The sequence below is a fragment of the Suncus etruscus genome, chromosome 5 (assembly GCF_024139225.1).
Source record: "Suncus etruscus isolate mSunEtr1 chromosome 5, mSunEtr1.pri.cur, whole genome shotgun sequence".
NCBI lineage: Eukaryota > Metazoa > Chordata > Mammalia > Eulipotyphla > Soricidae > Suncus > Suncus etruscus.
In genome coordinates, this window is record NC_064852.1 from 15850411 (window position 1) to 15878151 (window position 27741).

The 27741-nt window shown below is 53.2% G+C and overlaps 2 protein-coding genes across 2 annotated transcripts; both read right to left on the reverse strand.

Moving 5' to 3' along the window:
* Positions 1-478: 478 nt before the first annotated feature.
* On the reverse strand, positions 479-11309 carry ST6GALNAC4 (ST6 N-acetylgalactosaminide alpha-2,6-sialyltransferase 4). The gene is made up of 6 exons (XM_049774211.1): positions 11093-11309; positions 10337-10422; positions 8068-8253; positions 3991-4403; positions 1536-1643; positions 479-1088 (listed from the first exon to the last, which is right to left on the reverse strand). Exons 2-6 carry the CDS (start codon positions 10346-10348, stop codon positions 899-901), a joined length of 909 nt encoding a protein of 302 aa, XP_049630168.1. The 5' UTR covers positions 10349-10422; positions 11093-11309; the 3' UTR covers positions 479-898.
* A 4710-nt stretch (positions 11310-16019) lies between these two features.
* Positions 16020-25819, reverse strand: PIP5KL1 (phosphatidylinositol-4-phosphate 5-kinase like 1). Its single transcript, XM_049774238.1, has 9 exons — positions 25510-25819; positions 23945-23995; positions 23669-23823; positions 23345-23469; positions 23009-23043; positions 22865-22920; positions 21588-21697; positions 21181-21331; positions 16020-16379 (listed from the first exon to the last, which is right to left on the reverse strand). Exons 1-9 carry the CDS (start codon positions 25753-25755, stop codon positions 16112-16114), a joined length of 1197 nt encoding a protein of 398 aa, XP_049630195.1. The 5' UTR covers positions 25756-25819; the 3' UTR covers positions 16020-16111.
* Between the last annotated feature and the right edge of the window lie 1922 nt (positions 25820-27741).

Here is a 27741-nt window from a genome sequence, read left to right on the forward strand (position 1 = left end):
GGCGGGGAGGTGTCCCAACCTCTGTCGCAGGACCACACTGGAGACAGGTAACAAGAAAACACTAGTTTACTCAGAATCCAAGTCACTGTTTATTTATTTCCGGTCTTTTGGGGTCACACCCAGCAGTGCTCAAGGGTTACTCCTGGCTCTACGCTCAGAAATCCTCCTGGCAGGCTCAGGGGATCATACAGGATGCCAGGATTTGAACCACTGTCCTTCTGCATGAAAGGCAAATGCCTTACCTCCATGCTATCTCTCCGGTCCCCAAGAATCCAAGTCACTATTAAAAGTCCCTTCAATGGGGGCCGGAGAGATAACACAGTGGTAAGGCATTTGCCTTGCACGCAGATGATCCAGGCTTGATGGTGGTTCAAATCCCGAATCCTGGCATCCCATATGGTCCCTGGAGCTTGCCAGGAGCGATTTCTGAATGCAGAGCCAGGAGTAACCCCTGAGCACTGCCAGATGTGACCCAAAAACCAAAAAAAAAAAAAAAGGGGGGGGTGGTATCAGGTGTGAAGAGGGAGCTGAAAGTCCCAGGGCTGGCCTGAAGTCGAACATCCTGTTGCTGGTGAATGGGAGTTGGGGGTCGGGGCACCTGCCCTGGACAAAGGCCACTGCACAGGCATGGAGGTAGGCTAACCCCCAAATGTAGATCCAGATGATTCCAGAAGTGAGAGTGGAGTGAGGATGTTTCGAGATCACCGTGATCCGCCCATTCATCTCCAAGTCCGGAGGCCCAGTGGGGCCAATGTACTCCAAGGACAGGAAGGGAACCGGGGTGCCACCTGGGCAGCAGGTTCCTCCTGGAATGTTCTGGTTGACTTGAGGAGGACCAGGGTGTGGCCAGAGCAAGAGTGTGGCTGGAACCAGGGCATGGGCCCAGCAGTGTCCACCTCTACTGCTCTCCCCAGGACGGGTGGGCAAACACGATGTGCCGCTGCTTTGCCCAGCGGGAGAACACGGCCTTCTCGGTGAGGAAGCGGTGGGCGCTCCGTGGGGCCCGCTCATGTGCCAGGTACATCTGACATTCATCCAGGCGACCCTTTTCGAAGTAATGGTAGGGCACAGAGCGATGGCCACCTTCCCTGCAGCAGGGACAAGAATGGGGGTAGGTCTAGGCACCTCACTCACCCTCTGCCAGCCTTACCACTGGCGATCACCCTCCCTTGCAAATCCCCATAGACCCATCCTCCCTGAGATGAAGTATATGTGTGTGGATTGTGGGGCAAGGGGTGTCTTTCAGATCTCAAAGACTGAGATTCAAACCTGGGCACTGCCTCTTACAAGCTAGGGCTACCGGAGCCTCGCACCCCTCCCACTCCTGGCACCATGGGAATACACAGACTTGTATGGGGCCCTGGATGTAAAACTGCCCACTATGTGGTCCCCAGGATGTACCATCATGTGTTACTCCTCCTACGAGGGTTCAGTTGTCTGGCAATACCCATAGAGGCCAGCCAGGGCTGGTGCCCTTCCTGGCCAGACTTGGGGCTCTTGCAGCAGGAAGTTGGGGTGGGGTTGTAGTTACTGACCTGCAATAGCTGTCACTGACCATCCCATAGACCACGATCTCCTCACACAGCTCCAGGGCCAGAATCATGGTGAACCAGCCGGTACTGAGGAAGGAACCCGACTGCCTCCTGGGGAGCCGGGGGCATGGTCAGTCAGTCAGTCAATCAATCATCCATCCCCCAAACTAGGAGCCCCAGACCTCAGTTCCCTCTTCCCAACTGGGGATCCTCCTACTTTCCCTCCCAGAGGTGCTCATGAGTGGCTCATTCAAGTGGAGCATCTCCAGCCTGGGTTAACCAGGGCGCTGGCACTCCAGAGCTGGCATCCCTATGGAGGAAGTGTCTGAGGAGACATGAACACGAAAACACTGGGAGAAAGGTAGAGGGGTGCTTTTACAGATTGGATGGTCCAGGAGGGCTGCCCCAAGGAGGAGGTGACATTTCATCTGCTAAGTCATGGTGTTGCTGGGAAGTCTGGGGGTGAATACAACAGACAGAATCCATAGTTTGGGGGAAGGACAATAGCCCTCATAACAGATCAGTAAAGGGGATCATTTGACTCTCCATGTGATGGGGGATATAGGGAGGAGGCCAGGTTGATGGGGTGCATTCACCAGTGGCAGCCCTCAGACTTCAGAGAGCCAGGGAGGGCAGCAATGGGGAGGTCATGGAGGGGGTACTGTGAGGTAGGGGAGGGCAGTGGCAGCACATAAGAGGCCCAGGAGCCCCTCATGTGTGCAGGTGATAATACAAAGGAAGTCCAAGGGGGCTGGAGTGATGGCACAATGGTAGGGCAGCTGATCCAGGAGGGACCTGGGTTCGATCCCCCAGTGTCCCATATAGTAGTCCCCCAAGCCAGAAGCAATTTCTGAGCACATAACCAGGAGTAACCCTGGAGCGCCACCTGGTGTGCCTCCCCCCCAAAAAAAAAAAAACCCACCAAAAAAGTACCAAAGGAAGTCCAAGTTCATGTGGTTCTCTTTCTTTTTTTTTTTTTCTTTCCTTTTTTTTTTTTTTTTTTTGGTTTTTGGGCCACACCCTGCGGTGCTCAGGGGTTACTCCTGGCTGTTTGCTCAGAAATAGCTCCTGGCAGGCATGGGGGACCATATGGGACACCGGGATTCGAACCAACCAAACACCTTTGGTCCTGGATCGGCTGCTTGCAAGGCAAACGCCGCTGTGCTATCTCTCCGGGCCCCGTGGTTCTCTTTCTGAGCTAGAGAGGCAGCAGGAGAGGAAGGTGTGCAGAGGAGAAAGAAAAGGAGGGAGAAAGTGTGTGTATGGGGTGGGGAGAAGGGGCCAGAGTAATTGTACAGTGGGCAGCGTATTTGCCTTGCATGCTGTGGATAGACTCAGTTTTGATCCCTTGCATCCCATGATTCTCCATTCCCCAGCCCTTCAGGAGTGATCCTATATGCAGAGCCAGTAGTAAACCCTGAGTTTGAGCCCAGTGGAGTGTGGCCCAGAAGCAAACAGAAAAAGAAAAAGGGAAAAGGAGAATAGAGGTGAAATGAGGAGGTAGAGAAGGGACAAAAAGTGAAGGGACGAGGGGAGAAGAGGAGACCAAGGGGTAGGGGAGAGAAGGCATGGTGGAGGTGGGAGGCATCAGAATGGGAGGAGGAGCAGGGGGAGCAAGGGTTTATCTTTTGTATTGAGATTTAAGAGAGAGAGAGAGAGATCTTGGAGAGATAGCACAGAGGTAGGGTGTTTGCCTTGCATGCGACCAACCCAGGAGGGACTTCGGTTCAATTCCCAACATCCCAGCTCTGAGGCTCCCCTAGAGGGAAGACAGGTCTGGCCCACTGCAAGGGGATGGGGCCTCTGAGCACCAGGATTGGCATCAAAGCCTGAGGCACACTCTCCATCACCCAGGCCCAACCCTGCCCAGTCCTGTATCTCCATGCCAGACAAATGGATGGCAGGGACTGTTTCCGGTGTCCTGGGAAGGCCTGGGCCATCTCAACCTGCTTTGCTCCTTGGACGGGGTTCCTTGGAGTCTCATGGGGAGGGGCAGAGTCTCATCTGGTGGTGGGGTCTCTTTGGGAGAGGAAGTCTCATCTGGGATCTGGGGGCAGGGTCTTTCAGGGGTGGAGTTTCTCTAAGTATGTGTGTGTCTGTGACTGTCTGACCTGAAGGGTGTGTGTGTGTCTGTCTGTCTGTCTGTCTGACTTGAAGGTGTGTGTGTGTGTGTGTGTGTGTGTGTTTGTGTGTCTGTCTGTCTGTCTGTCCTGGAGGGAGTGAAGTCTCTGAGCAGTCTTGCCTCGAGTGCCCTTTTTTGTTTGTTTTCCAGGCCATACCTGGCGGTGTTCAGGGGGTTCCTCCTGGCTCTTCGTCCAGAAATCTCTCCTGATAGGCTTGGGTGACCATCTGGGATGCCGAGGATCAAACCCACAGCCGTCCTGGGTCATCCATGTGCAAGGCAAATGCCCTACCACGGTGCGACCTCTCGGGCTCTGCCTCGAGTGCCCTGACTCACCTGTTCTTGCCTGTCTCATCCTGGAAGACCTGGTCGCAGTAGGCCATCATGCGCTCGGTGAAGGTGAACACCCGCAAGCCTGGGTACATCTGGGTGAGCTGCAGCAGCGTGCGGTAGGTGCGGCCGCCCAGCGTCCTGTCCATGTGCCTGCCCTGGCCCCATACCACGTAGACCGTGTCTCGGGCCTGCTGGAAGTAGTGGGACGAGTTGCGCAGCAGCAAGGGCACGCTCGTGTGCGACACGACGCGAAGGGTGCTGCGCCGGCCCACGTCCGCCTCGAAGCCCACGGTGGGCGCCTGGTTCATGCGCAGCACACACTCGGCGCTGTCGATCTCGGCACCCAGGCCCGAGCCCAGCATCTGCCCCGAGCTGGACACCACAGCGCAGCTGCTGCACGGTTCCCAGGCCAGCGGCTGAGAGAGGAGAACAGAGAGGAGGCGCGTGGGCATGGGGCTTCTTCCCACCCACCCTTCGGGGAACACCCGCTGATTGTGGCCAACCCCTATGATCAGCACCAGGTTCTGTGTTGACTTAAGTGTGTTTGTTTGTGGAGTTGGGGCCACACTCAGCAGTACTCAGGGGTTACTACTGGCTCTGCCCTCAAAATTACTCTGGGCAGGTTTGAGGCCCCTCTTTGTTGATCCATTTTGCAGATAGGCAAACTAAAGTTGGGTAGGTGATGGTTCCGAGGTCATTGACAGCAGGTGGCAGTGCTCAAGGACTTTTTCTGGTTCTGTAAGTAGTTAGGGGCCCTATATGGTGCTCAGGGTTAAACCAGGAGAGAATTGGGCCAGCCTTTGGGGCCGGAGAGGTAGTACAGTGGTGGGGCATTTGCTTTGCATATGTTGGACCCCAGAGAGACCGGTTCGAATTTTGGCATCCCATAAGGTCCCCCATCCTGCCAGGGTGATTTCTGAGTGCAGAACCCTGTAGGAGTGACCCCTCTGCGCCCCTGGGTATGGCCCAAAAACCAACCAATCAATTAATAAATAAAGTTAAAAAAAAAAAAGAATTGGGTCAGTTAAATGCAAGGCAAGTGCGTATTCTCTCTCTAGCCACTCCACTTAGCAGACTTTATTTGTGGTCTATGGTAAAGGCCCTAACAGTCCCCTTTGTGGGAGGCCCTCATTTGGGCTGCCTGAGCAAATATTTAGAAAAGCATTTTGAGAGGCCACAGTGATAGCATAGCAGTAGGGCGTTTGCCTTGCATGTGGCTGACCCAGGATGGAGCCAGGTTCAATCCCCAATATCCCATATGGTCCCCAAGCCTGCCAGGAGCGCTTTCTGAGTGCAGAGCCTGGAGTAACCCCTGAGTGTAGCCAGGTGTGGCCTCAAAACAAATACACAAAAAGAAAGCATTTTGTGCTGGTGTTCAGTGTAATTTCTTTGCCTGTTCGGTTACAGAAAGTGGTGCTCAGTTGTAGAATGCATTGTACCTTTTAACACCTGATGTGTACTGCCCGTGTAACAGAAAGGGCAACAATAAACTAGCAACCCTATCCTACAGAAAGAATATGGCAGAAAAAAAAAAGAAAAAAAAAAAAAGACCTTGTAAGCACAGTCTTAGTTTCTTTTGTTGTCCAGAATAATTATAATTCTTGAGCCTCCCAGAAATTGGAAGCTAATAAAGCAACTCAAGTTTCCTTTAAAAAAAAAAAAAAGCATTTTGAATAATACTGGACACAGACTGGGAGTAATTCACCCTAAATCTGTAAAAAAAAAAAAACCGTTTTGAAATCAAGCACACGTTGATTTCAGCTTCTCTTAAACACCCCAGAGGATTATGGCCAAGCTGGGCCCCCTTGAGGAATGTCTCAAATGAACAGAGCTAGTGCCCTGATACTAAGGGCAAGGCTACATGTGACTGGTCAGCTGAGGGGCCGGAGCTTCCTCGCACCTCCACTCCAGCTGTTTCTCCATCCTGCTCTGACCCCTGCTCACACATCCTTCTGCCAAGTCTCTACCAAAATGCTACAGAGAGGGGTTGGAGCGAGAGCATAGGGGTAGGGGTAGGGCATTTGCCTTGCATGCAGCCCACCGGGATGGACCCAGGTTCAATCCCCGGCATCCCATATGGTCCCCCGAGCCTGCCAGGAGCAATTTCTGAGCACAGAGTCAGGAGTAACCCCTGTGTGCTGCCAGACATGGCCCCAACCCCCCCCCCCAAAACAAAACAAAACAGAACAAAAAAGCTTCAGCAATTAGAAATGCAAGCTAGCTCTTTACAGATGGAGATATGCTCCCCAGAAGACCCAGGCAGGGACCCTCTGTGGCTCCCTCTGAGCCAGGGTCCGAGAGAGATGCTCCAGCTCTGTCCCAGGAGCTCACACACTGTGCATTACTGCAGGAAGTCTTTCAGCAAATGCCACATGGGCCCTGGAATTGGTTGAAATCAGGCTAATGGGGCCAACAGTGCCAAATGGGCCCCACACAGCCAATAGAGGCCATAAGGCAGATAATGGAACAGCAGCGTCACTGAATTTGGGCCCCGACGTCCTTCTGTCCCCCAGAGAAAGTGAGCTCTGGCGTTAACTGGCTTCACACAAAGCTGGACATGCTCGTGATAGATATGAATCAATCAGGAGAGATAGAGAGATGCCCAAGACACACATGTAAGAGGACTTGATGATGAATCTCCCCCTTGGCAGTGGGGAGTACCCCCACAGTCAGCAGAATAGCCCGGAAATAATTTATTTTGCAGGGGATGGGGTGTGGTTTAGGCCACATCCGGTAATGCCCAGGGCTGTCAGTCCTAAATTGGCTGCATGTACGGCAAACGTCCTACCGCTGTGCTATCACTCCAGCCCCAGGAATCACTTCTGGTGGGGCTCAGGGGACTATATGGAATGTCGGGGATCGAACGCAGGTCAGCAGTAGGCAAAGCAAGCACCCTACCCCCTGGAAGTACTTTTTTTTTTTTTTTTTTTTTTTGCTTTTGGGCCACATCTGATGGTGCTCAGGGGTTACTCCTCCTAGCTCTATTCTCAGAAATCACTTCTGGCAGGCTCAGGGGCCATATGGGATGCTGGAGATCGAACCTGAATCAGCTACATGCAAGGCAAATGTCCTACCCATTGTGCTATCACTCCGGTCCCATAGAAATACTTGTGAGTGGGGTCGGTGAGGTGGCGCTAGAGGTAAGGTGTCTGCCTTGCAAGCGCTAGCCAAGGAAGGACCGCGGTTCGATCTCCCAGCATCCCATATGGTCCCCCCAAGCCAGGGGCAATTTCTGAGCGCTTAGCCAGGAGTAACCTCTGAGCATCAAACGGGTGTTGCCCGAAAAACCAAAAAAAAAAAAAAAAAAAGAAATACTTGTGAGTCAAAACCCCTTGTAGCACTCAAGACTCAGAGAGGGAGAAGGTCAGGACTCTGCCACAGAGCTAGCAGGCAGAGAAGTCAAGGCTGGTGTCCTGCTTGGCCCAGTTCGAGCCCATTTTGTGGGAGGAACGGTTCGGGCCATATACAAAAACTCCAGCAGCCCAAGGGCCCTTCCTGACTCAGTCATCAGGAGTTAACCCTGGCAGATTCTGGGGATCAGATCTGGTACCAAGAATCAAACCTGAGGGGCCGGGAAGGTGGTGCTAGAGGTAAGGTGTCGCCTTGCAAGCGCTAGCGTAGGACGGACCACGGTTCGATCACCCCCGTGTCCCATATGGTCCCCCCAAGCCAGGGGCGATTTCTGAGCGCATAGCCAGGAGTAACCCCTGAGCATCAAACGGGTGTGGCCCAAAAACCAAAAAAAAAAAAAAAAGAATCAAACCTGTATGGCAAAGCAAGGCAAACACCACATATCCTTGTATTATTTCTTCCACTCAAGTCTTTTTTGGGGGACCACACCTGGTGACGCTCAGGGTTACTCCTGACTATATGCTCAGAAATTGCTCCTGGCTTGGGGGACCATATGGGACGCCGGGGGATCGAACTGCAGTCCGTCCTAGGTTAGCGAGTGCAAGGCAGTTGCCCTACCGCTTGCTCCACCTCTCCAGCCCCACCACGTCTAGTTTTCTTGGTATCTCAGAGAGCTGAGAGGACACCCTGGCTGACCTTGCTCCCCAGCTTGTCACCCAGTCCACTCACCTTCCCATCTGGCACACTACTGTAGCCGCTAAAGTGCAGGGGCCCCGGCACGGTGGGCCTGGTTCTGGGGCCGACAGAGGGGTCCAGGCAGCCAACCAGGCAGATGGGCAGGCAGGCCCAGCAGCAGAGCAGGAGGCAGACAGTGGAGAAGCCCACGGAACACAGGATGACCAGCAGGAGCCGACCCTGGGGGCGACAATGCCAAGGTCTGGGAGGGAGGCCCCTGGAGCTCCGAGAAGCTGAGAGAGGCTCCGAAGACACAGTTCTGGAGCTCCAGGATCCTGGCCCGCAAGAGGGGGGAGCAGCTGTCTTAGGCATCCCTTCCCCCACAATGCTGACTCAGGGCCAGCTCAGGGCTGCTGACCGGCTGATCATGAATTGGGTCAGCAGCCCATGAGTAGAGAGGAGGGAAAGGGGGGGGGTGAAGGGAACGTGCTTTTAAGACATGGCTTCAGTCACTGAGCGCTGCATCTTCACAATCAATGTTGGAAGGGGCTGGAGCCATAGTATAGTGGGGAGGGGGCTTGTCTTTTATAAATGCAATGCCGGTTCCAACCCCCAACTCAATCCCTTGAGGGGTTTCTGAGTGCAGGGCAGGAAGTAACCTGCTGATCATTGCCAGCTATGTCACACAACAAAAACAAAAACAAAAACAGAATCTGTGTTCTCCCAGCCTGTCTCTGGCACCACTCAGAATCTCAAAGCAGCCAACTGATACTCTTTGAAAAATAGGGGGGCTGGAGCGATATAGCACAGCAGGTAGGGAGTTTGCCCTGCACACAGCAGACCCAGATTTGATCCCCAGCATTGTATATGGTCCTCCGAGCATGGCCAGGAATGACTTCTGAGCTCAGAGCCAGGAGTAACACTCGGGCACCACTGGGTGTGGTCCAAAAACCAAACCAAGCCAACAAACAAACAAACAAGAAAAGAAAAATAGCAGGCAAGCACCCTCTTCCTCCGCCATATCCTGTAAGACAAGACGCACCCAGTGCCCACAAGCACATCAGATTCTAAAAATACATCTCCTGAGAGGCAGCTGTGTTGGGGTACGGTTTAGCCCAAGGCCTCCGCTGCAAATGGCAGCTGTCCCCATCCCTGTTCCACCCCAGGTCCTTGACTCCAAGTCCTTCAATGTGGCAGCAACGACCACACTTAGGCCTCTCACCCTTGGCCAAAGGATCAGGGGATAAGTTTGGGGCAAGGAAGATAGCAAAGAGGGGAGGGCCCTTGGCTTGTAAATTGCCTACCCAGCTTTTATTCCCAGCATCCCATATGGTCCCCTGAACACCATCGGGAGTAATTCCAGGGCAGAACCAGGAATAACCTCTGAGCATTGCCAGGTCTGGCCAACCTCCCCCCAACTCCTTCAAAATAAAGTATTTCCGGGCTGCATTGGGGCTACACCAAAAGTGGGGGGGGGAGGGAGAGAGAGAGAGAGAGAGAGAGAGAGAGAGAGAGAGAGAGAGAGAGGAGTGAGGAGAGAGAGAAGAGAGGAGAGAGAGGAAAGAGAGGAGAGAGAAGAAAGAGAGGAGAAGAGAGGAGAGAGAGAAGAAAGAGAGGAGAGAACAGGAAAGAGAAAGAAAGAGGAGAGAGGGGCCGGAGAGATAGCATGGAGGTAAGGCGTTTGCCTTTCATGCAGGAGGTCATCGGTTCGAATCCCATATGGTCCCCTGTGCCCGCCAGGAGCAATTTCTGAGCCTGGAGCCAGGAATAACCCCTGAGCACTGCCGGGTGTGACCCAAAAACCACAAAAAAAAAAAAAAAGAAAGAGGAGAGAAAGGAGAGAGAAAGAGGAGAGAAAGAGGGGAGAGAGAAGAGAGGAAGAGGGGAGAGAGGAGAAAGAAGAGAGAGAAGAGAGATAGAGGAGAGAGGGGAGAGGGAAGAGAGAGACAAGGGGAGAGAGAGAGACAGACAGACAGACACTTAACTTGGGCCTTGGGATCAGGTCCCTGTTCCCCGTGTGGGGTGGAGGGTGAGATCTCCCACAGGTGACTATAAAAGCCCCAGAAGGAGGAATGTAGGGACGGACGAGGGTCTCCGTTTTAGGGGATGAAAGGGCAAAGACATTAACAGAGAGGAAAGCCACTGGCCACGCATCACACAGCCTGCCAGGTGAGAGAAACCTGGGCTTGAAGGTGAGATGCCCCTTCGACTCCCCTTGCCCCTCAGATTGAGGGAATGGGCCCCAAGGTGCTGTCCGGGCCAGGGGAGAGGCTGCCATCGCCTGGGAAACCCTCCTCCTCCCTACCTGCCTTCCCCTACTCACCCAGGCCTTCATGCTGCTCAGGCTCTCAGCATTCCGGAGGCTGCTGTCTCCAGGGTTGCGGCTGGGCCAGGGTGGGAGCCAGGTTCCTGCCAATCACCAGAAAGTCAGGGAGGGACTCTGAGGACATGGGTGAGGAAACTGAGGCAGGACTGCTGGGGTGTACGGAGATGAGGTCTTGGGGAACTCATATTTCCACACACCTGTCAGTACTGTCCTGCAGTCTAGAAGGCACAGATGGGGAACCCTGGCAGGAGAGGTTCTGCCAACCTATGGGCTTGAGGTCACGCCTATCTGCTCAAGGCCAGCCAGAAGCAGAAGCCAAGTCGGGCTATGGGCTACCACCCTGTTCGGCTTATCATGGGCCATGGACAGAAGGGAGAAAGGGGAGACCTGGGTTGGGCTAAAAGGATTATTTCTTATTTATTTATTGGTTTTTGGGTCCCACCAAATGGTACTCAGGGGTCATTCCTGGCTCTACGCTCAGAAATTGCTCCTGGCAGGCCTAGGGGACCATATGGGACGCTGGGATTCGAACCACTGCCCTTCTGCATGCAAGGCAAAGATCCTATCTCCATGCTATCTATCTCTCTGGGCCAGGTTTTTGTTTTTTTTTTTTTTTTGGGGGGGTCACACCCGGGCAGTGCTCAGGGGTTCACTCCTGGCTCTACACTTAAAAATCACTGGCAGGCTCGGAGGACCCTATGGGATGCCTGGATTCGAACCACCAACCTTCTGCATGCAAGGCAAACACCCTACCTCCGTGCTAGCTCTCCGGCCCTGAAAGGAGGATTTCCACCCCGCTCCCCGGGCTCCATCGTCGCTCCCTCGGGCGGCCTGGCGAGCTCTCACCCGCAGTGGAGGCTGGGGCGCGCCATTGTCGACGGATCCGTTGCACGGAGCTCCATGGCGCGCAGCTCGGGCCTGGACCAGAGCCCCGGGCGGAGGCGGCGGCGGGCGCAGCTTTCTGGAAGGCGAAAATGCAGGGCCCGGGGCGGGGGCGTGGTCTGAAAATGGGCGTGTCTTTTGTGTGGGCGTGGCCCTGGAGTCGGGAGTAAGTCCCGCCTCTGGCGTGTCTGATTGGCTGCAAAGCCACGGCGGGCGGAGCTTGGGTGAGCCTAGGAAGCCGGGTGCAGAATCTTACGCTCCAGTTTAGGTCTCTTTCTGCCCAGCTTGGTTTTGCTGGGGGTGGGAAGGAATCAAGGTCTGCCCGGTGTCACTTGGGGCTGGAGCAATAGTAGGACAGCTTTTTTTGAAATATTTTTATTTAAACACCGTGATTATAAACAGGACTGTAATTGGGCTTCAGTCATCAAAAGAACACCCCTCTTCACCAGTGCCATAAAGAGCCTAGTTTGCAAGCTGGGTTCAGTCTCCAACATCCCATAGGGTCCCAGGAGCACTGCCAGGAGTAATTCCTAAGTCAGAACTTATGTGATTTGGGCAATCTAGCACGGAATGCAATGAGCATTTACACTTTGAGCTACCTCCTGAGCCCTGCCAATTGTTATTATTTATTTATTTATTTATTTTGTTTTTTGGGCCACACCTGGCAGCCGGCGCTTGGGGGTTACTCCTGGCTCTGTGCTCAGAAATCACTCCTGGCAAGCTCTGAGACCATATAAGATGCTGAGGATCGAATCAGGGTCAGTCCTAGGTTGGCCACATGCAAGGCAAACACCCACTGCTGTGCTATAGCTCCAGCCCCTATTTTTATTTTGTTTTGGAGAGACCACATTTGGTTGCGGTGGCTCTTACCCCTGGCTCTGGGCTCAGGGTTCTTCGGGGAATCAGAGATTGAACCTTGGTCAGCTGTTTGCACAGCTGTTTGCAAAACAAGTGCCTTCCCTGCTGTATTATCTCTCCAGCTCCTGCCATGTCAATGTAACTGGGCCTTTTTTCTTTCCTCTGGTGGCTCTATCTCTCTTTTCATGACCTTTGTTTGAACCTCAGTTTTCCTCTCTGCAAAATGGGAATGATCACGGTGCCATCTTTCCAATGACAGAGTGCCTGGGGTCAGGAAAAACCTGGGTGTGAATGCTGGGAAGGGTTTCTCTAGAGTCAGGTCTCTAACCACCTACTTGCAGGGCCAGCTTGTTGATAGAGGCCTCTGAATTGGTCCTCATATGTAACTCAGTTGGTTTCCTTTGGTTTTGTTTCCCCATTTCCTTCTCAGCTGACTTTTTCCCCTTCTCCTTGGGGGTGGGGTTTGTTTGATCTGAATAAAGGCTACTCAGGAAACCTGGACTGGAAACTGCCATCTAGGTTCGTGGTTCCATGTGGGAGCGACTAGCTTGTGGGTGAAGAGTTTGTGGTATGAGTTTCTGGCCTGCTATTTTTTCCCCAACTGTGTGTGGATCATTTCCTGTGTCTGAGTTGCTACCAGACCTGAGTCTTTTGTCCTATCATACCAGGGGGCCTGGCAATCCCTCTCCCTCTCTGGGGACTGTGGAACGCACAGCGCACCATTTAACACCAGCTAAGCCAATTCAGTTCAGGGGGGGTTGAACCGTCTCCCAGTTGAAGCCTGGGGTATTTCTGGATTGGTGTGCTCAGGAAAATTTGGAGGGGCAGAGAGAAGGCAATAGGGAAACTACTTGCAAGGTGCATCCTTTCCATCTGTGACAGTCTATTACGAAGTATGGGATTCACAATCAACCTGTTCTGTGGGGCTGGCTCGGTGAACCAGCTTGGCTTTGACTTCCTGCTCTGCCTCATTTCCAGATTTGTGTTCCTTTCCTTGAGGCCAGGGCAGCCGTTATGTCTGCATGTCCAACTCCACAGCAGACCCAAAGCAAGTCCCCTATGAGGATCTAGACCTTGGGAATACTCCCTAGCTAGGCCTGGATCCTGCATCCAGGTATCCTTTGAACACAAAGCCCTTAGTGTCTTGGTGTCTCCCCATCCCATCGGGACACACCCTTTTCTGTGGACCCTCATTCACACCACGTGTCCCCTAGACCCTTCTCTCTGGTTGTCATCTACCCAGTTGTTGGCTCCCACACCTGGGGCCTCATTAGTGTAACTTTCCCTTGGAGTTCAGCCACCACCCACAACCAATGGAAATGACAAGTCATTTGTCTCCCACAGGCCAGAGCAGCACCCTTCTCACTGGGGTCTCAGAGATGGAGACCTGCCCATGGTATAGGCCTCAAAGCAGAAGTAGTTCTTCTGTTCATCTCCGTTCTGCAGCCCCCTGGAGTTTTGATGTGACTCTCTTTGGGAAGAACCCCACTTTCCAAGGGACTTCTGGGCCAGAAATCTACCTCCTGGGGTGTTGTATAAAGGCTTACACATCTGGATCAATATCTTGGCTGTTCTCACCCCTTCTTTATCACCATCCCCTAGCTGAACCCCTCTAATTCCCCACCCATTCCACAGAATTCACTCCTGCTCCTGGGCCTTGATAAATGTGTTTCCAGGTCAGAGGGCACAGCTGCTACACCCAGCATCAGGGTATCCTGCTGTGCTTCTGCTCAAAAGCCAACCCTGGGGGACACCCCACCCCTCTCACTCTAACCTGACTCTTTCTATAGGACTGATCACCTCTTGAGGGTGTTTCCAGCTTCTTCAGTGCTCAGATGTGCTAGGTGAGTGGGGGTGAGCCAGATGTTCTGAGCCCTATGAGCTGTCCTGTCCCCTCCCCTTCCTCTTGGTGGTCAGCCCTGCTTGAGACCTGGGGTACCAGTTTAAGGCACTCATGTTTTCCAGACACAATGCTGTGGTTTTGACTCATCCCTGTCCTGTCCAGCTCTGGGAGATATGGGGGTTAAACCCTGTGCCCTCCTACCCCCAGGCCCCCCCCCCACCAGGTTTCCCGTACACATCTTACTTTGTAATGCACTGAACCCACAGATTATCTCAACTTCCTGTGAGTCACAACAAATTCTCTGTGGCCTGGGCCCCCAGGAACACTTGCGTAATCAACCACCCAGGTCCCTGATCAGGTCAAGTAGGGGCATTAAATTGATTCTGTGCCACTGTGTCTGTACCTGTCTGTCTCTGCTTCTTGGGTCAATGCTCAGGGATTTGTCCTGGCTCTAAACTCAGGAAATACTCATAGAGGTGCTCAGAGATTGGTATTCTGGAGATTAAATCTGGGTCAGCCACATGCACGACAAGTACCCTCTGCGTTGTTCAATTGCTCTGGCCCTGCTTTATTTTATGCTTTTGCTATATGCAACCCTGGTGTGTGTGTGTGTGTGTGTGTGTGTGTGTGTGTGTGTGTGTGTGTGTGTGTGTGTGTGTCTGAGGCTTCTGATCTCCACTGAAAGACTAGGATCCCCCTCTCCAAACAAATCATCAGAGAATAAGGTGGACCCTCCCCACACACAGGCCCACAGTCCCGTCTTTCTTCTTGAGGCCTGGGCAGCCTAGGTTATCTTTGCCACCTTTTTCCTGCCTCACAGGCATTCGGGTGGCAGCTTCAGTGCTTCTTGCCTCCAGCCAGGTTCCCGGCACCAGATGAGGCAAGTCCTGCTCCAATGGCAGCTTCCAAATCAATATTGAATGAGTGAACAAGATTCACTTTCATCCTGACCGCATTAAGGACCAGACCATTGAGTCCCAGAGAGGTTTAGTGCCTTGCTCTGGTTATACAACCAGGCTGCTGAGTTTCTCTCTAAAAGAGGCTCCCTGGATCTTGGGGGCCCTTGATGGGTCCTCAGAGTCCAGGTTGGGACTTTCTGGAGGAGAGAGAATAATGACCAGAAGCCCAGTAGGTTCTTTGCTCTCTGATCCTGGTCATTTCACAAATGAAGAAAACAACCACCACAGAGGATGGAGCTTAATAGTATTTTTTTTGGGGGGGGCACACCCGGTGGTGCTCAGGGGTTACTCCTGGCTGTCTTCTCAGAAATAGCTCCTGGCAGGCACGGGGGACCATATGGGACACCGGGATTCGAACCAACCACCTTTGGTCCTGGATTGGCTGCTTGCAAGGCAAACGCCGTTGTGCTATCTCTCCGGGCCTGGAGCTTAATAGTAAGAGGACCCCCCCCCATACCTACTGTCTCCCAGATCTTCAGCTTCCTTATTGCCTACCCGCATCCCCACAAAAGCAGGGGGGAGGCCACCCCAATATGAGGCCAATGGGATCTATGTGAGCAAGGGGCTGGGCAAAATAGGTATTTTCAGGCTGCATGAGTCCTTTAATATCCACCTATGGACCTCAGTTTCCCCACAGAACTATTAGGAGGAGCTGGACTGGAGATTCCAGCCTACTCCTTCTCCAAAGCCTCAAATTTGCTAAGGATTGGGATGGGGAGTTGATACGACACAGGCTCTTGATAGGGCTGGAGAGATAGGCACAGTGGGTAGGATGTTTGTCTCGAATGTGGCCGACCAGGGTTCAATCCCCGGCTTCCCCTATGATCCCTTGAGCACCACCCCAAGTGATCCTTGAGTGCAGAGCCAAGAATAAACCCTGAATACTGCCAGGTGTGGCCCCCAAATGAAAACAAACCAAAGATACAGGCTCTTGAGTTTAAAAGATCCAGGTTCCGGGATTTATTGCGGATCGATGCTACTCAATCCTTCCACCCCTGAACTTCCACATCGTGGCCTAGAAAAAGAGAAGAGCATTTTTTTCCAGGAGGAGAAAATGATGAGGCGGACTGGCACAGCGCTTGCCAGAGCGTCACCCAGCCAACCAGGCCATGTTCCTAGTATTTGCTGGCAAATGCTGCCACCTGGAAACCAAAGCCTGGAACTACAGCCGATGCACCCACAATCCGGACACTGAGAACTGAGCTGGTGGTCTCGGATGGGTCACTCCACTCACTCCGTGTGTGCCTCCACCCACTGGCAGAGGCGACTGGCATAGCGAGTCGGGTTGACGGTGGAGAAGCTCCGGCCCGGGTACCACAGCATCTTCCATAGATGCTCCAGCCGCTTGCGGAGCCCGTACACGGTGGCAAGATCCACCAGGCCCAGAAAGTAGCGTTGCTCTGGCCCATCCAGAATGTGGGGAGTTTGGGGGCGATCGAAGAGCAACCGAGATTTCTGCTCTGCCGCCTCTTCCAGGCTCTGGGCCCCTTGCATGGATCTGGGGAGGCAACAAGAGGGTGAGGCCATACCGTCCACCTTTTGGGCACCCTTGTGAATAAACCCTACAAACATGACCCAGGCTGCTGAGGGTAGGGTGGGGGGTGACATATTCACAGCCTAAAGCTGATGGCTTAGTCCCCTATGGCCACTGGACCCTTCAGGGTGGACCCCTCGATGAGGTGGCCTTGAGAATGAAGCACACACTGACTTTTCCACAGTGTGAGAAAAACGTGGCCTAGCTCATGCATATTTGTTCCGAGAGATGAAGGGCTAGCTTTTGGAATTTGGAAGGTACTGAGCAAATAGGATGTTAACATTCTTTTACTAGTTCCTGATTATTTTTCCTTAGGATGTAGGGCAGCAGTGCTCGGGGTTCCCTCTTGCTGGTACCTCGGGTCAGTCATATGCAAGGCAAATTTTTTTTTACCCCTGTATTATCTCTCAGCCCCTTGCTACTTTTTTTCATTGAGACTGGCACATGGTTTATAATCCTTTGTGTGGCAAGCATTAGCATTCCATTTGCAACAGGCAGTGATGGGCTACAGCATCTGGGTTAGAGATCTGACTCTCCTTTGGCTTTTTGGCCCTTTTTATTTTGTTTTGTTTTGGGGCCCACCTGGTGGCACTCAGGAGTTATTCCTGGTTCTGTGCTCAGAAATCGCTCCTGGCAGGCTTGGGGGGGGACCATAAATGAGGCCTGGGATTGAGCCAAGAGGTCCATCGCTGGTTTGCAGCATGCAAGGCAAACACCCTCCCCGCTGTTCTATCACTCTGGCCCCATTTTTTGGGCTCTTATTAATTTTCTTTTTGGTTTGGTAGCTTACAAGCTACTCCTGCCTCTGTGCTCAGGGGGTCACCTTGGCAGTACTCTGGGGACCAAGCAGTGCCCATAGTCAATCTAGAGTCAGTTACATGCAATGCAAGTGCCTTAACCTCTGAACTTCCTCTTGTCTAGCACAACTCTGCACTCCTATGTCATGACTTTGGCAAGCCCTATATTGGGGTATTTTCTTCTGTTTGACTTGAAATGAAGAACTCCTCTGAGCAGTCTGAAATTCTTTGAATAAAGTCCAATCCCAGTTTGCATATGATCTATATCATTCCCCCCTTCAAACTGTGTTCTAAGTCAGAAGGTGCTTTTTGTTGGTTTGGTTTGGTTTATTTTTTGTTCTTTGGGTCACACCCGGCAGTGCTCAGGGGTTACTTCTGGCTCTGCACTCAGATCACTCCTGGTAGGCTTGAGGGGACCATATGGGATGTCGGAGATTAAACTCGGGTTGACTGCTTGCAAGGCAAATGCCCTACCCGCTGTGCTATCCGTTTCAGTCCCCAGAAGGTGCTTTAGAATATATCACCAAAAAAAAAAGGGGGGGGGTCTGGAGAGATAGCTTGGAGGTAAGGCATTTGCCTTTCATGCAGAAGGATAGCAGTTTGAATTCCAGCATCCCATATGGTCCTCCGAGCCTGCCAAGAGCGATTTCTGAGCGTAGAGCCAGGAGGAACCCCTGAGCGCTGCCGGGTGTGACCCAAAAACAAACAAACAAACAAAAAACAGAATATATCACCAATAGGTGATTTAGAATATTTTGAATATACCACCAATCCAGTAGGAAGTTGGTTCAATTTTTTTTCCTTTTTTTTTTTTTTTGTTTGTGGTCATACCTAGAGACACTCAGGGGTTACTCCTGATTCTGTGCTCAGAAATTACTCCTGGCTGGCTCAGGGACCATATGGAAAACTGGGGATCGAATCAGGGTCCACCAATGCCCTACCCACTGTGTTATTGCTCTGGCCACTAAATTCCCTCTGTAGAATCTTGGAAATAAGCCAATCAGGGAGAAGCTCCACCAAAGCACCAATCAGAGCCCAGTGGTCTGGGATCATGTGCCGAACACTGGCACCCTCAGAGGTGTCCATCTGTCTGTGTTAATCTGGATGATATGAAGGGGGTAGGAAGTGAGAAGGAGTGGGGTGAGGGCAGTGCTAGGTTGGCAGGACCAGTCAGTAGGGCAAATTTCAACAGAAAAAGGAGGACTTTGGTCACTTTGTCCCAGTCTGGGTCTAAATACCAACTGAAGGGGTGAAGGTATGAAGAGGTTGACTTAGCTTAAAGGGGCAGACTGGGGGTTTTTTGTGTGTGTGTGTGTGTTGTGTGTGTGTTGTGTGTGTGTTTTGTGTGTGTGTGTGTGTGTGTGTGTGTGTGTGTGTGTGTGTGTGTGTGTGTGTCCTGAGCTGCCTTTAAGAGGCCCAGGAGCCCCACCCACAATTCTTAGCCAACTTAAAGGGGCAGACTGGTGTGTGTGTGTGTGTGTGTGTGTGTGTGTGTGTGTGTGTCCTGAGCTGCCTTTAAGAGGCCCAGGAGCCCCACCCACAATTCTTAGCCAACTAGGTGTTGGCTCAACAAGAGTGCCCAAGAATGCTTTGGTACTCAGGCCCTGTGGCTGGGGATTATTGATAGGAGCACTGGAGCATGTCACACATGTGTCTGACCACTGCTGCCTCTCCTGCCGCCCCACTTGTCTGACCACTGCATCAGTGGACTTCATTCCTTTGAGTGCTCTTTTTTTTGGGGGGGGGCACACCTGGTGACACTCAGGGGTTACTCCTGGCTATTAGCTCAGAAATCACCCCAGCTTGGGGGACCATATGGGACACTGGGGGATCGAACTGTGGTCTGTCCTAGGCTAGCGCCAGCAAGGCAGATGCCTTATGGCTTGCACCACCTCTCCGGCCCGTCTTTTTGTTTTTGCTTTTGGGCCACACCTGGCAATGTTCAGGGGTTACTCCTGACTCTGCACTGGGAGGCAATATGGGATGTCGGGGATTGAACCCAGGTCTGTCCTGGGTCAACAGCGTGCAAGACAAATGCCCTATTGCTGTGCTCTCTCTCCAGCCCCGAGTGTTCAGTCTTAATGCCTGGGTGACTGCAGCCAAGAAGGTGGGTCCTGGAAGACTGAACCAGGGATCGAGAAGTCACTTTGCAGCAACTCTGGGTGTCAATTTTCACTTCTCTAAAATGGGTAGGAGGAGCTGGAAGGAGAGTGCAGGGGTGAAGAGGCATGCTCCTGGAGCACCACCAGATATAGTCTTGGATGTTTCTGAGCACTGCTAGGGTGGTCTGGGAAATCCCTGGACTGACAAAATCTGAGTAGCAGCATATGCTCAAGCCATCATCTGCCTGGTGGAACCCCTCTCTGAGCCTCCTGAGCACCACTTGGAAGATCACTCCAAATAAAAGAAATCTAAAATGAAGGCTAATGGGGCCGGAACGATAATAAGAAGGAGGGCGTTTGCCTTGCATATTGATGACTGGGATTCGATCTCCGATATCCCATATGGTCTGCTGAGCTTGCCAGGAGTAATTTCTGAGCGCAGAGCCAGGAGTAATGCCTGAGCATTTTGGGTGTGCCCCCCAAAACAAACAAACAAACAAACAAATAGAATGAAGTTCAAGCCCCATCTCTAAACTAGGCTTTTGTTGGGGCCAGAGCAATAGCACAGTGGGTAGGGCATTTGCCTTGCATGCAGCCGACCATGGTTCAATCCCTGGATTCCCATATGGTCCCCCAAGCCTTTCAGGAGTAATTTCTGAGCTCAGATCCAGGAATAACCCGATTTCTGCCAAGTGTGGCCCAAAAACAAAAAAAGAATTTGGTACACAAAATATGTCAGGAATAATTGTTTGGGGTTCAGAGTAATAGCACAGTGGATACAATTTCTGTGCTCAGAAATCGCTCCTGACAGATTCAGCAGACCAAATGGGATGCCAGGATTCGAACCATCATCCATCCTGGGTCAGCTGCGTGCAAGGCAAACACTCTACCAGATGTGCTATCTCTCTGGTCCCTCAACCCAGTTTCTTTTTTTTTTTTTTTTGGTTTTTGGGCCACACCCGTTTGACGCTCAGGGGTTACTCCTGGCTAGGCTCTCAGAAATCGCCCCTGGTTTGGGGGGACCATATGGGACGCCGGGGGATGGAACCGAGGTCCGTCCTACGCTAGCGTTTGCAAGGTAGAGACCTTACCTCTAGCGCCACCTTCCCGGCCCCTCAACCCAGTTTCTATCCCTGGCATCCCATATGGTCCCCTGGCCTGCCAGGAGTGATTCCTGAGCACAGAGCCAGGAGTAACCCCTGAGCGCCGATGGGCGTGGCCCAAAATCCAAACAAATAAACAAATCAGGCTCCTGGTGGTGATGGCCACTGTAGTGAAGCAGAGGGGTTGATCTCAGGGTCCTGGGCTTGGATGACACCATTAAGGGGCAGGGCTCTCTCTGGGCCAAACAAGTGGGTCTGAGTCCTGCTCCAAAACCCTCAGTGGCTTGTGTCTGCTTCTGAAAAAATGGGCAGATTCTCAGCTCAGCACCAAAGCCCTGATGCAACCGGTCTTTTTTCCCTGCTGGGGTCTTTGGGGGCCCGCTCCCCCTTGCTGGCAGCCTTCCCCATCCCTGCCTTGCACCCACATGTGCATACAGAAACACATCTGACTGGGTACCACCACCACGACAGACAAGCCTGAATGCACATTCATACACCTATGAACAGAGACACACACAATCACATATGAACACATACATGGACACACACAAAAGGCATGCAATACATACTCAGAGATACATGTGTAAACACATGCATGTCTACCTGTACACAAGCCCATGGCACAAACCCTCTTCATACACACAGATGCACACTCATACACACAGTGCTTGCCAATTTGGGGGCTCCGCCTACTGGCCCCACTGCCAGCCACCTTGGTCCTTCCCAGACCCTCATTCTTTGCTGTTGCCTGGGGGCTGCCCACCTGACGGAAGAGCTGAAGCTTCTGGCCTGGTTCCTCTCGCCCTCCTGGAGCTGGTGGAAGGAGAGCAGAAGGCTGTAGTCCATCAAGCTGAGGTCCCGAAGGAAGGCTGTATCCAGTTCCATCTGGCGGAGAAGCCAAGTCCGCTGGGGCCCTGTGAAGCATCAACACCCTCCAATAAGTGCATCCCTTTTTCCCTCTCTTGGGGTGGGGGTGGGGGGGCTCCACCTGCAGTTGCAGCCCTGGAACTGGCTTTGGTCTCCCAGCTAGTAGGTTGTGGAGCCAGAATTGTAACCCAGCCCTGTCTGACTCTGGAACCTGGACTCAAGGACCAGGTAGAGGTCAGGGAGCTCCTTCTTAGCCACACTGTGACAGCACACAGAACAGGCAGCAATTATGTGGGGGCTCACCCAGGTGGATGGTCTTGCCCTGGAAGTTGAGGTCCTTCAGCACCAAGAAGGGGCCTTCCTCGAGGGCCGGGTTCACCCACCTGTCCACCTCACAGCCCTTGAAGTCATACCTGGAGGGAGAGTGACAGAATTTACCTTCACACAGTTGGGACACAGGAAACTCAACAGGTTAATGAAAGACAAGAAGGGGCCGGAGTGACAGCACAGCAAGGAAGGTGCTTGCCTTGCACGCAACCAACCCGGGTTCGATGCCATATGGTCCCCCCAACCTGTCAGGAGTGATTCCTGAGCTGAGAACCAGCAGTAATACCTGAGCACCGAAGTGGAGAGAGAAGGGGGGGGAGAGCGAGAGCGAGACAGAGAGACAGAGAGAGAGAGAGAGAGAGAGAGAGAGAGAGAGAGAGAGAGGGAGAGAGAGAGAGAGAGAGAGAGAGAGAGAGAGAGAGAGAGAGAGAGAGAGAGAGAGAGAGAGAGAGAGAGAGAGAGAGAGAGAGAGAACATGGTTCAGGGGCAGCATTCTGGATTGGATCCTGGTACCAGAAACAAAACAGAACAGAACAACATTCCCCTGGGTCACTATTGAGATCCTAAGCCCATCCTATTCCATTTATGTTCCTATGTTAGAGATGAAAGAAAGGCTCAGAGGGTGACTTTCACTTGCCTAGGACACAACAACAGGTAAAAAACAGAGTGGAGGGCGGGCTGGAGTGATAGTACAGTGGGTAGGGCATCTGCTTGCACATGGCAGACCTGGGCTTGATCTTCGGCATATCATATGGGCCCCCCAAACCTGCCAAGAATAACCCCTGAGTGCTGCCCAGTGTGGCAAAAGAAAAAAAAAAACAAAAACAGTGAGGATTTGAGCCCCAGGGAGCCCCGCTTTACTCCTGCCTAGGCCTGACTCTTGAACCCTTGTCATTCTTGGGGGTATCCCACACATAGGTCCAGCCTTAGAATGAGAGACTCTCCATAGCTCCATGGGGGACACTACTGGGGAGCTTTCAGGCATAGTGGAAGCACCCAGAAAGGGTTCCAGAACACACACACACACACACACACACACACACATGCACGCATGCTCATGCGGCAGTGTTGCACTTTGCCCTTCCAAGGTGAAGCCTGTTCTTGAGTGAGGCCTGGTGGCAGGTATATCCCTGCCTCCCATCCCTCAGGCCACCTTGCAAACGTCCCTTCTGTCCTTGGATCTCGGTTTCCCATCAGAGCAATGAAGATTGGGAGCCTGGGTACTGGGTTCATTCTGGGCAGGACTCGCTCACCTCTGGAAAAGGCCGCTGGCAGGGTAGAAGATACTCTGCATGATGATGAAGTATTTCTGGGACAGGGGCAGAGAATGAGGAAAGGTGGTAACTGTGATCGCCCTCTAGCAGCTCTGCCGCCCCTCATCAGGGCCTTTCACCCACCTTCTTCCCCCGGGCCACCCGCAGACTGTGCATTCCTGCAAGGGGAGAAGGCGCTGGGTGAAGCTGTTCGGTCGATGCCCAGGGTCTACCAGCCCCAGCTCCAAGCTTCCACTCCTTCTCCCAAATCTTGGAGGCGCCCCTGGCCCTAGGAGGCAATACCCCTAAACTCTTTACTTCCAGGGATCCCAAAAGACTCCATTAGCGTCTAGATTTCCCTGCAAGGAACCACGCCCATACAGGCCCAGGTCCCTCCATCTGGGAAATTGGCCCCACTCTCCCCCTCTCTCATCCCTGCTCCCCGTTCATCGGGCCAACCCACAGTCCCAGGCCCAGTACCCAGAAACCGTGAAAGCAGCGAATAGGGGTGCTTCTGCAGGTGTTGCACATAACGGGGCAGGTGGGTGAGCAGGACCCGCACCTCCTGGCGCTGCTGGGTCTTCACGAAGAAACGCTGGTCCTGGCTGGGAGATGGGGTGGAGGATGAGGGAGGGACAGGCCCCTAATCAGGCAGGGCTGAGCGGCCTCCCCATGCTCAGTCAGTCTCCTCCATCTGCCCCTCTGCCCAGAGATCCTCTAGGACCTAGCTGTCCTGTGTCTCCCCCCCAGGGTAACCATCTCCCCCCCTGCCCCACGCCCCTCCCTTCCTTCCTGCCAGCTCACGACAGGAAGAAGCTGGCTTTGCTCCTGGAGTTGCTGACAAATTGCAGGTAGGGGCCTCCGGGGCCCAACGCTTTCTGGTAGTCCTTTTCGGACAGGCCCAGGGAGTGGCGCACCCATGCAAAAGCTGGGCCGGCCAGCGTGTCCATCTCGAAGCCCTGTGCAGGAGGAAGAGAGCCCCACCCCCATGTCCATGGGGTGCAGGAGGCTCGACTCACACATCCTTCTGCCAGACCACATGGGAAGTATCCCCACTGTGTAGGAGTCTGGGGCTCCTACCTCATGTGCCTGGGTCAGGACCTCAGCGAAATCCTCTTCGGAGGGCAGCCCCTGCAGGCGGAAAGGTGGAGGTGGTGGTTGTGGTGATGGTGCAGAGAGCAGGCTAAGTCCCAGCCCTTTGGCAGCCCTGCCAGCTCCAAGTACCCTGCAGCTAGGCTGGCTCCTTTGCCCTTATTTCATTCATGTGGCATAAGAGGCACCACTTGGCATGTGCCTGAACTGGCCGGAGGGACAGTGCACTCCCCAGGGCAGGAGGAAGATAAGAGAAAACTTATAAGGCAGGAGGGGAAACATCGCCTCCAAAACAGGGTCCCTCACACATGGCTCTGGATTGCAGCCTGGCACAGAGATTCAGACCCCCAAGTTGACCCTGGAGAAAGGAACTGGCCTTACTAGGGAGGATCAAGCTCAGCAGACTTCCTGGAGGTAGGTGGCAGTAAGCAGAAGCCTTAGTGTTGGAGCAGAGGTTGTGGGTAAAGCTGAGTACTGAGGCTGAGGGGGAGGGGGACCTCAGTACACCATGAAATTTTATTTTATTTTTATTTTATTTATTTATTTATTTATTTATTTATTTATTTATTTATTTATTTATTTATTTTGGTCTTTGGGCCACACCCAGCAGTGTTCAGGGATTACTTCTGGCTCTGTGCTCAGAAATCGCTCCTGGGCCCGGAGAGATAGCACAGCGGTGTTTGCCTTGCAAGCAGCTGATCCAGGACCTAAGGTGGTTGGTTCGAATCCCGGTGTCCCATATGGTCCCTCGTGCCTGCCAGGAGCTATTTCTGAGCAGACAGCCAGGAGTAACCCCTGAGCACCGCTGGGTGTGGCCCAAAAACAAAAACAAAAAAACAAAAAAAAAAACAAAAAAAAAAAGAAATCGTTCCTGGCTTGAGGGACCATATGGAATACCAGGGATTGAACTTGGGTCTGTCCTGGATTGGCCACATGCAAGGCAAATGCCCTACTGCTGTGCTATCACTCTGGCCCTACCATGAGATTTTAGAGTGCTCCTCTGGCTTCCTCCACTCTCCAGAATTTCTAGAACCCCGTGCCTCTGGGGTGTGGTCATATGGTGCCCACGTGTGTGCACGTACACTCACACCAACAAAACAGACAACAAATGCCCAAATGCTTACACAGCCTGCCCAACTGCTGAGGTTGCAGCTGGCTGGCTTTCTGCTGAGCCAGTCTGGCCTCAGTCACAGATTCCAGGAAGAGGGACTGGATCTATAGAGTGGGGGTGGGGTCCCTGCTCCATCCTACCTAGTAGCAGAGGCAGGAGACAACCTAAATGGAGCATCCTTTCCACCCCTCACACAGATGGGGACACTGAGGTCCAAAGAAAAGCAGGGGTCCTTTGGAGATACAATCACCTGGATATTTGGGAGTTTGTTTTCTCATACCTGTGCCCCAACATTACAGGCTTTCTGGTTTCCCAACCTTGCCTTTGGCTCAAACTCCATCTTAGTCCTGGTTCCCAGCTCCAAATCCCTGATTTCCTTCTCTCATGGTCCTTGCTGACCCCCATGCTCTGTTATTAGTAGGACAGAGCAGTGGTCACTCACTACAGGGGGGTGCTCCATGGACGCTTGGATGGCAGCCCACAGCCCTGCCTGCATCATGCAAGTAAGCCGATAGAGTTCGTGGTCTGGGCCGATCTCGAACAGCCCTAGGTGTGGTTGCCTGTCTCGACAACGCCAGAAGATGTTTCGGCGGTGGCGGCAGGTGACCCAAACGTCCACATTGCCTCGTGCCTCTGGGGATGGGGGCAAGACCTGGGGGCAGGAGACACAGAAGTAATGAGCCATCATGGCCCTCTGAAGACCCAGCAAGACTCCAGCCTCCACTGCAGCTCTCAATGCGCTCTGCTGTCAACTGTTTCATGGTAAAACAGAATATGAGGGGAATGCGGTACCAGCTCCCAAGCCTGAGGTCTGCTCCCTCAAAAAAGAGTGAAAGGGGATCAGAGCAATAGGGTTTGCTTTGCGTGTGGCCAATCCAGTTCAGTCCCCAGCATCCCATATGGTCCCCTGAGCCTGCCAGGAGTGATTTCTCTCTTTTTTGTGGTTTTTGGGTCACACCCGGCAGTGCTCAGGGGTTACTCCTGGCTCCATGCTCAGAAATTGCTCCTGGCAGGCACGGGGGACCATATGGGATTCCGGGATTCGAACCGATGACCTTCTGCATGAAAGGCAAACGCCTTACCTCCATGCTATCTCTCCGGCCCCCAGGAGTGATTTCTGAGTGCAGAGCCAGCAGTAACCCCTGAACACCTGGGGTGTGGCCCAAACACACACACACACACACACACACACACACACACACACACACACAAAGTTAAAGTTAACCCCAGTAGACAGTGTGATCTGCAGCCAAATCTGGCCCTCCAGTGTCTCCCCGGTTGTATGCCCCTACATGTACCCCAACCTTCCTGAAACTCGTGGTCACAGCAGGGAAATGACTATTTGTTCCTTGATGGCTGGAGCCTCTGCTCTGACTGTTGAATGTGGGCATAGGGTCCCCAACAGAAGAAGGGGAGCTGTCTGGTCTCCAAGAGCTGAGGGGAAGGAGCAGCCTGTGTTATCCTAATTTTCCGGATGAGAAATCTGGGGACCCCTTGGGGGGTCTGCCCATCCTGATCCCCACCCCCATTCATGCCCTAGGCCTAGTCAGGTGTATCGCATCCAGGTCCCTCCCTGCCCCAAGCGGGTCCCATAGGCTCCGATGGGGGTGTGTCGGGGTCGCACGCGGTGGGGTGACGGGGTCTGATCCCCGCAAGCCTCCTCTCTTTTCCTGCCTCAGTCCGATCCTACCTCGCAGAATCCCGGGCCGGACACGGCCATGGCCCCGGGCTCAGCTGCCTCCTTCAGTCGCGCCTGGTTTCCAGCCCACCCGCCGCCCACTGTCCCACTGATGCGCCTGGCCACGCCCCTGCATCCGAGACCACCAATCGCGCCGCGCCCCACGCAGTCCTAGCCAATCCGCGCGGGGGACGCCTCCTGGTCCCGCCTCCCAGGCTGCAGCAGCCTTCGAACCTTGCTAGGTCCAGGGCGGGGCGGGGCCGGGCCAGGCGATGGATGGATTTTGGGTTGGGGAAACCTCCGAAGGCCCTTTCCCTGCGGCATAGGGGGGTTGACCCTATGATTGTGTGTGTGGGGAAGAGAGACAGAAAGACAGACAGACAGATATTGAGACTGGAATTAATATTCATGATTAATTATTTATCCAATGCACTATCATAGACCCTGGGGTTTAATGATTGCATTTAATGAAAACCAGCTGCCAGCCTCTCTCTCTCTCTCTCTCTCTCTCTCTCTCTCTCTCTCTCTCTCTCTCTCTCTCTCTCTCTCTCTCTCTCCCCCCCCCCACACCCAGCAGCTCAGGGGTTACACCTGCCTCTGCGCTCAGAAATCACTCCTGGCAGGCTCTGGGGACCATACGGGTTGCCAAGGATTGAACCTGGGTCGGCTGCATGCCAGGCAAATGCCCTGCCTTCTCTTTTCAAAACACAAACCAGGCGATGTCACTCCGGAGCTTAAATCGTCTAGTGGCTTCTCGGGGCCTTGTAAAGAACTTCACAGCCCTGGCCCTGACCCCAGGCCCAACTATCTACTCTCTGGCCCCATCTAAATGACATTTTTGTTGGGGGGGGGGCACAACTGGGGATGCTTAGGTTTTATTTCCCAACTCTGTACTCAGAAATCACTCCTGGCAGATTTGGGGGACCAGATGAGAAACTGGAGATCAAACTCAGGTTAACTGCATGCAAGGCAAATAAATGCCCTCCCTGCTGTCCT

Coding starts and splice junctions, on each gene's coding strand:
- ST6GALNAC4 (XM_049774211.1), bottom strand. Junction 4,404..8,067: donor GTAGTGTGCCAGATGGGAAG/GTGAGTGGACTG, acceptor CTCCTCTCTCAG/CCGCTGGCCTGGGAACCGTG. Junction 1,644..3,990: donor GATGAGACAGGCAAGAACAG/GTGAGTCAGGGC, acceptor CCGGCTCCCCAG/GAGGCAGTCGGGTTCCTTCC.
- PIP5KL1 (XM_049774238.1), bottom strand. CDS start 25,755: ATGATGGCTCATTACTTCTGTGTCTCCTGCCCCCAGGTCTTGCCCCCA. Junction 23,996..25,509: donor CCATGGAGCACCCCCCTGTA/GTGAGTGACCAC, acceptor TTCCGCCTGCAG/GGGCTGCCCTCCGAAGAGGA. Junction 16,380..21,180: donor AGCTTCAGCTCTTCCGTCAG/GTGGGCAGCCCC, acceptor TTGCCTCCCCAG/ATCCATGCAAGGGGCCCAGA.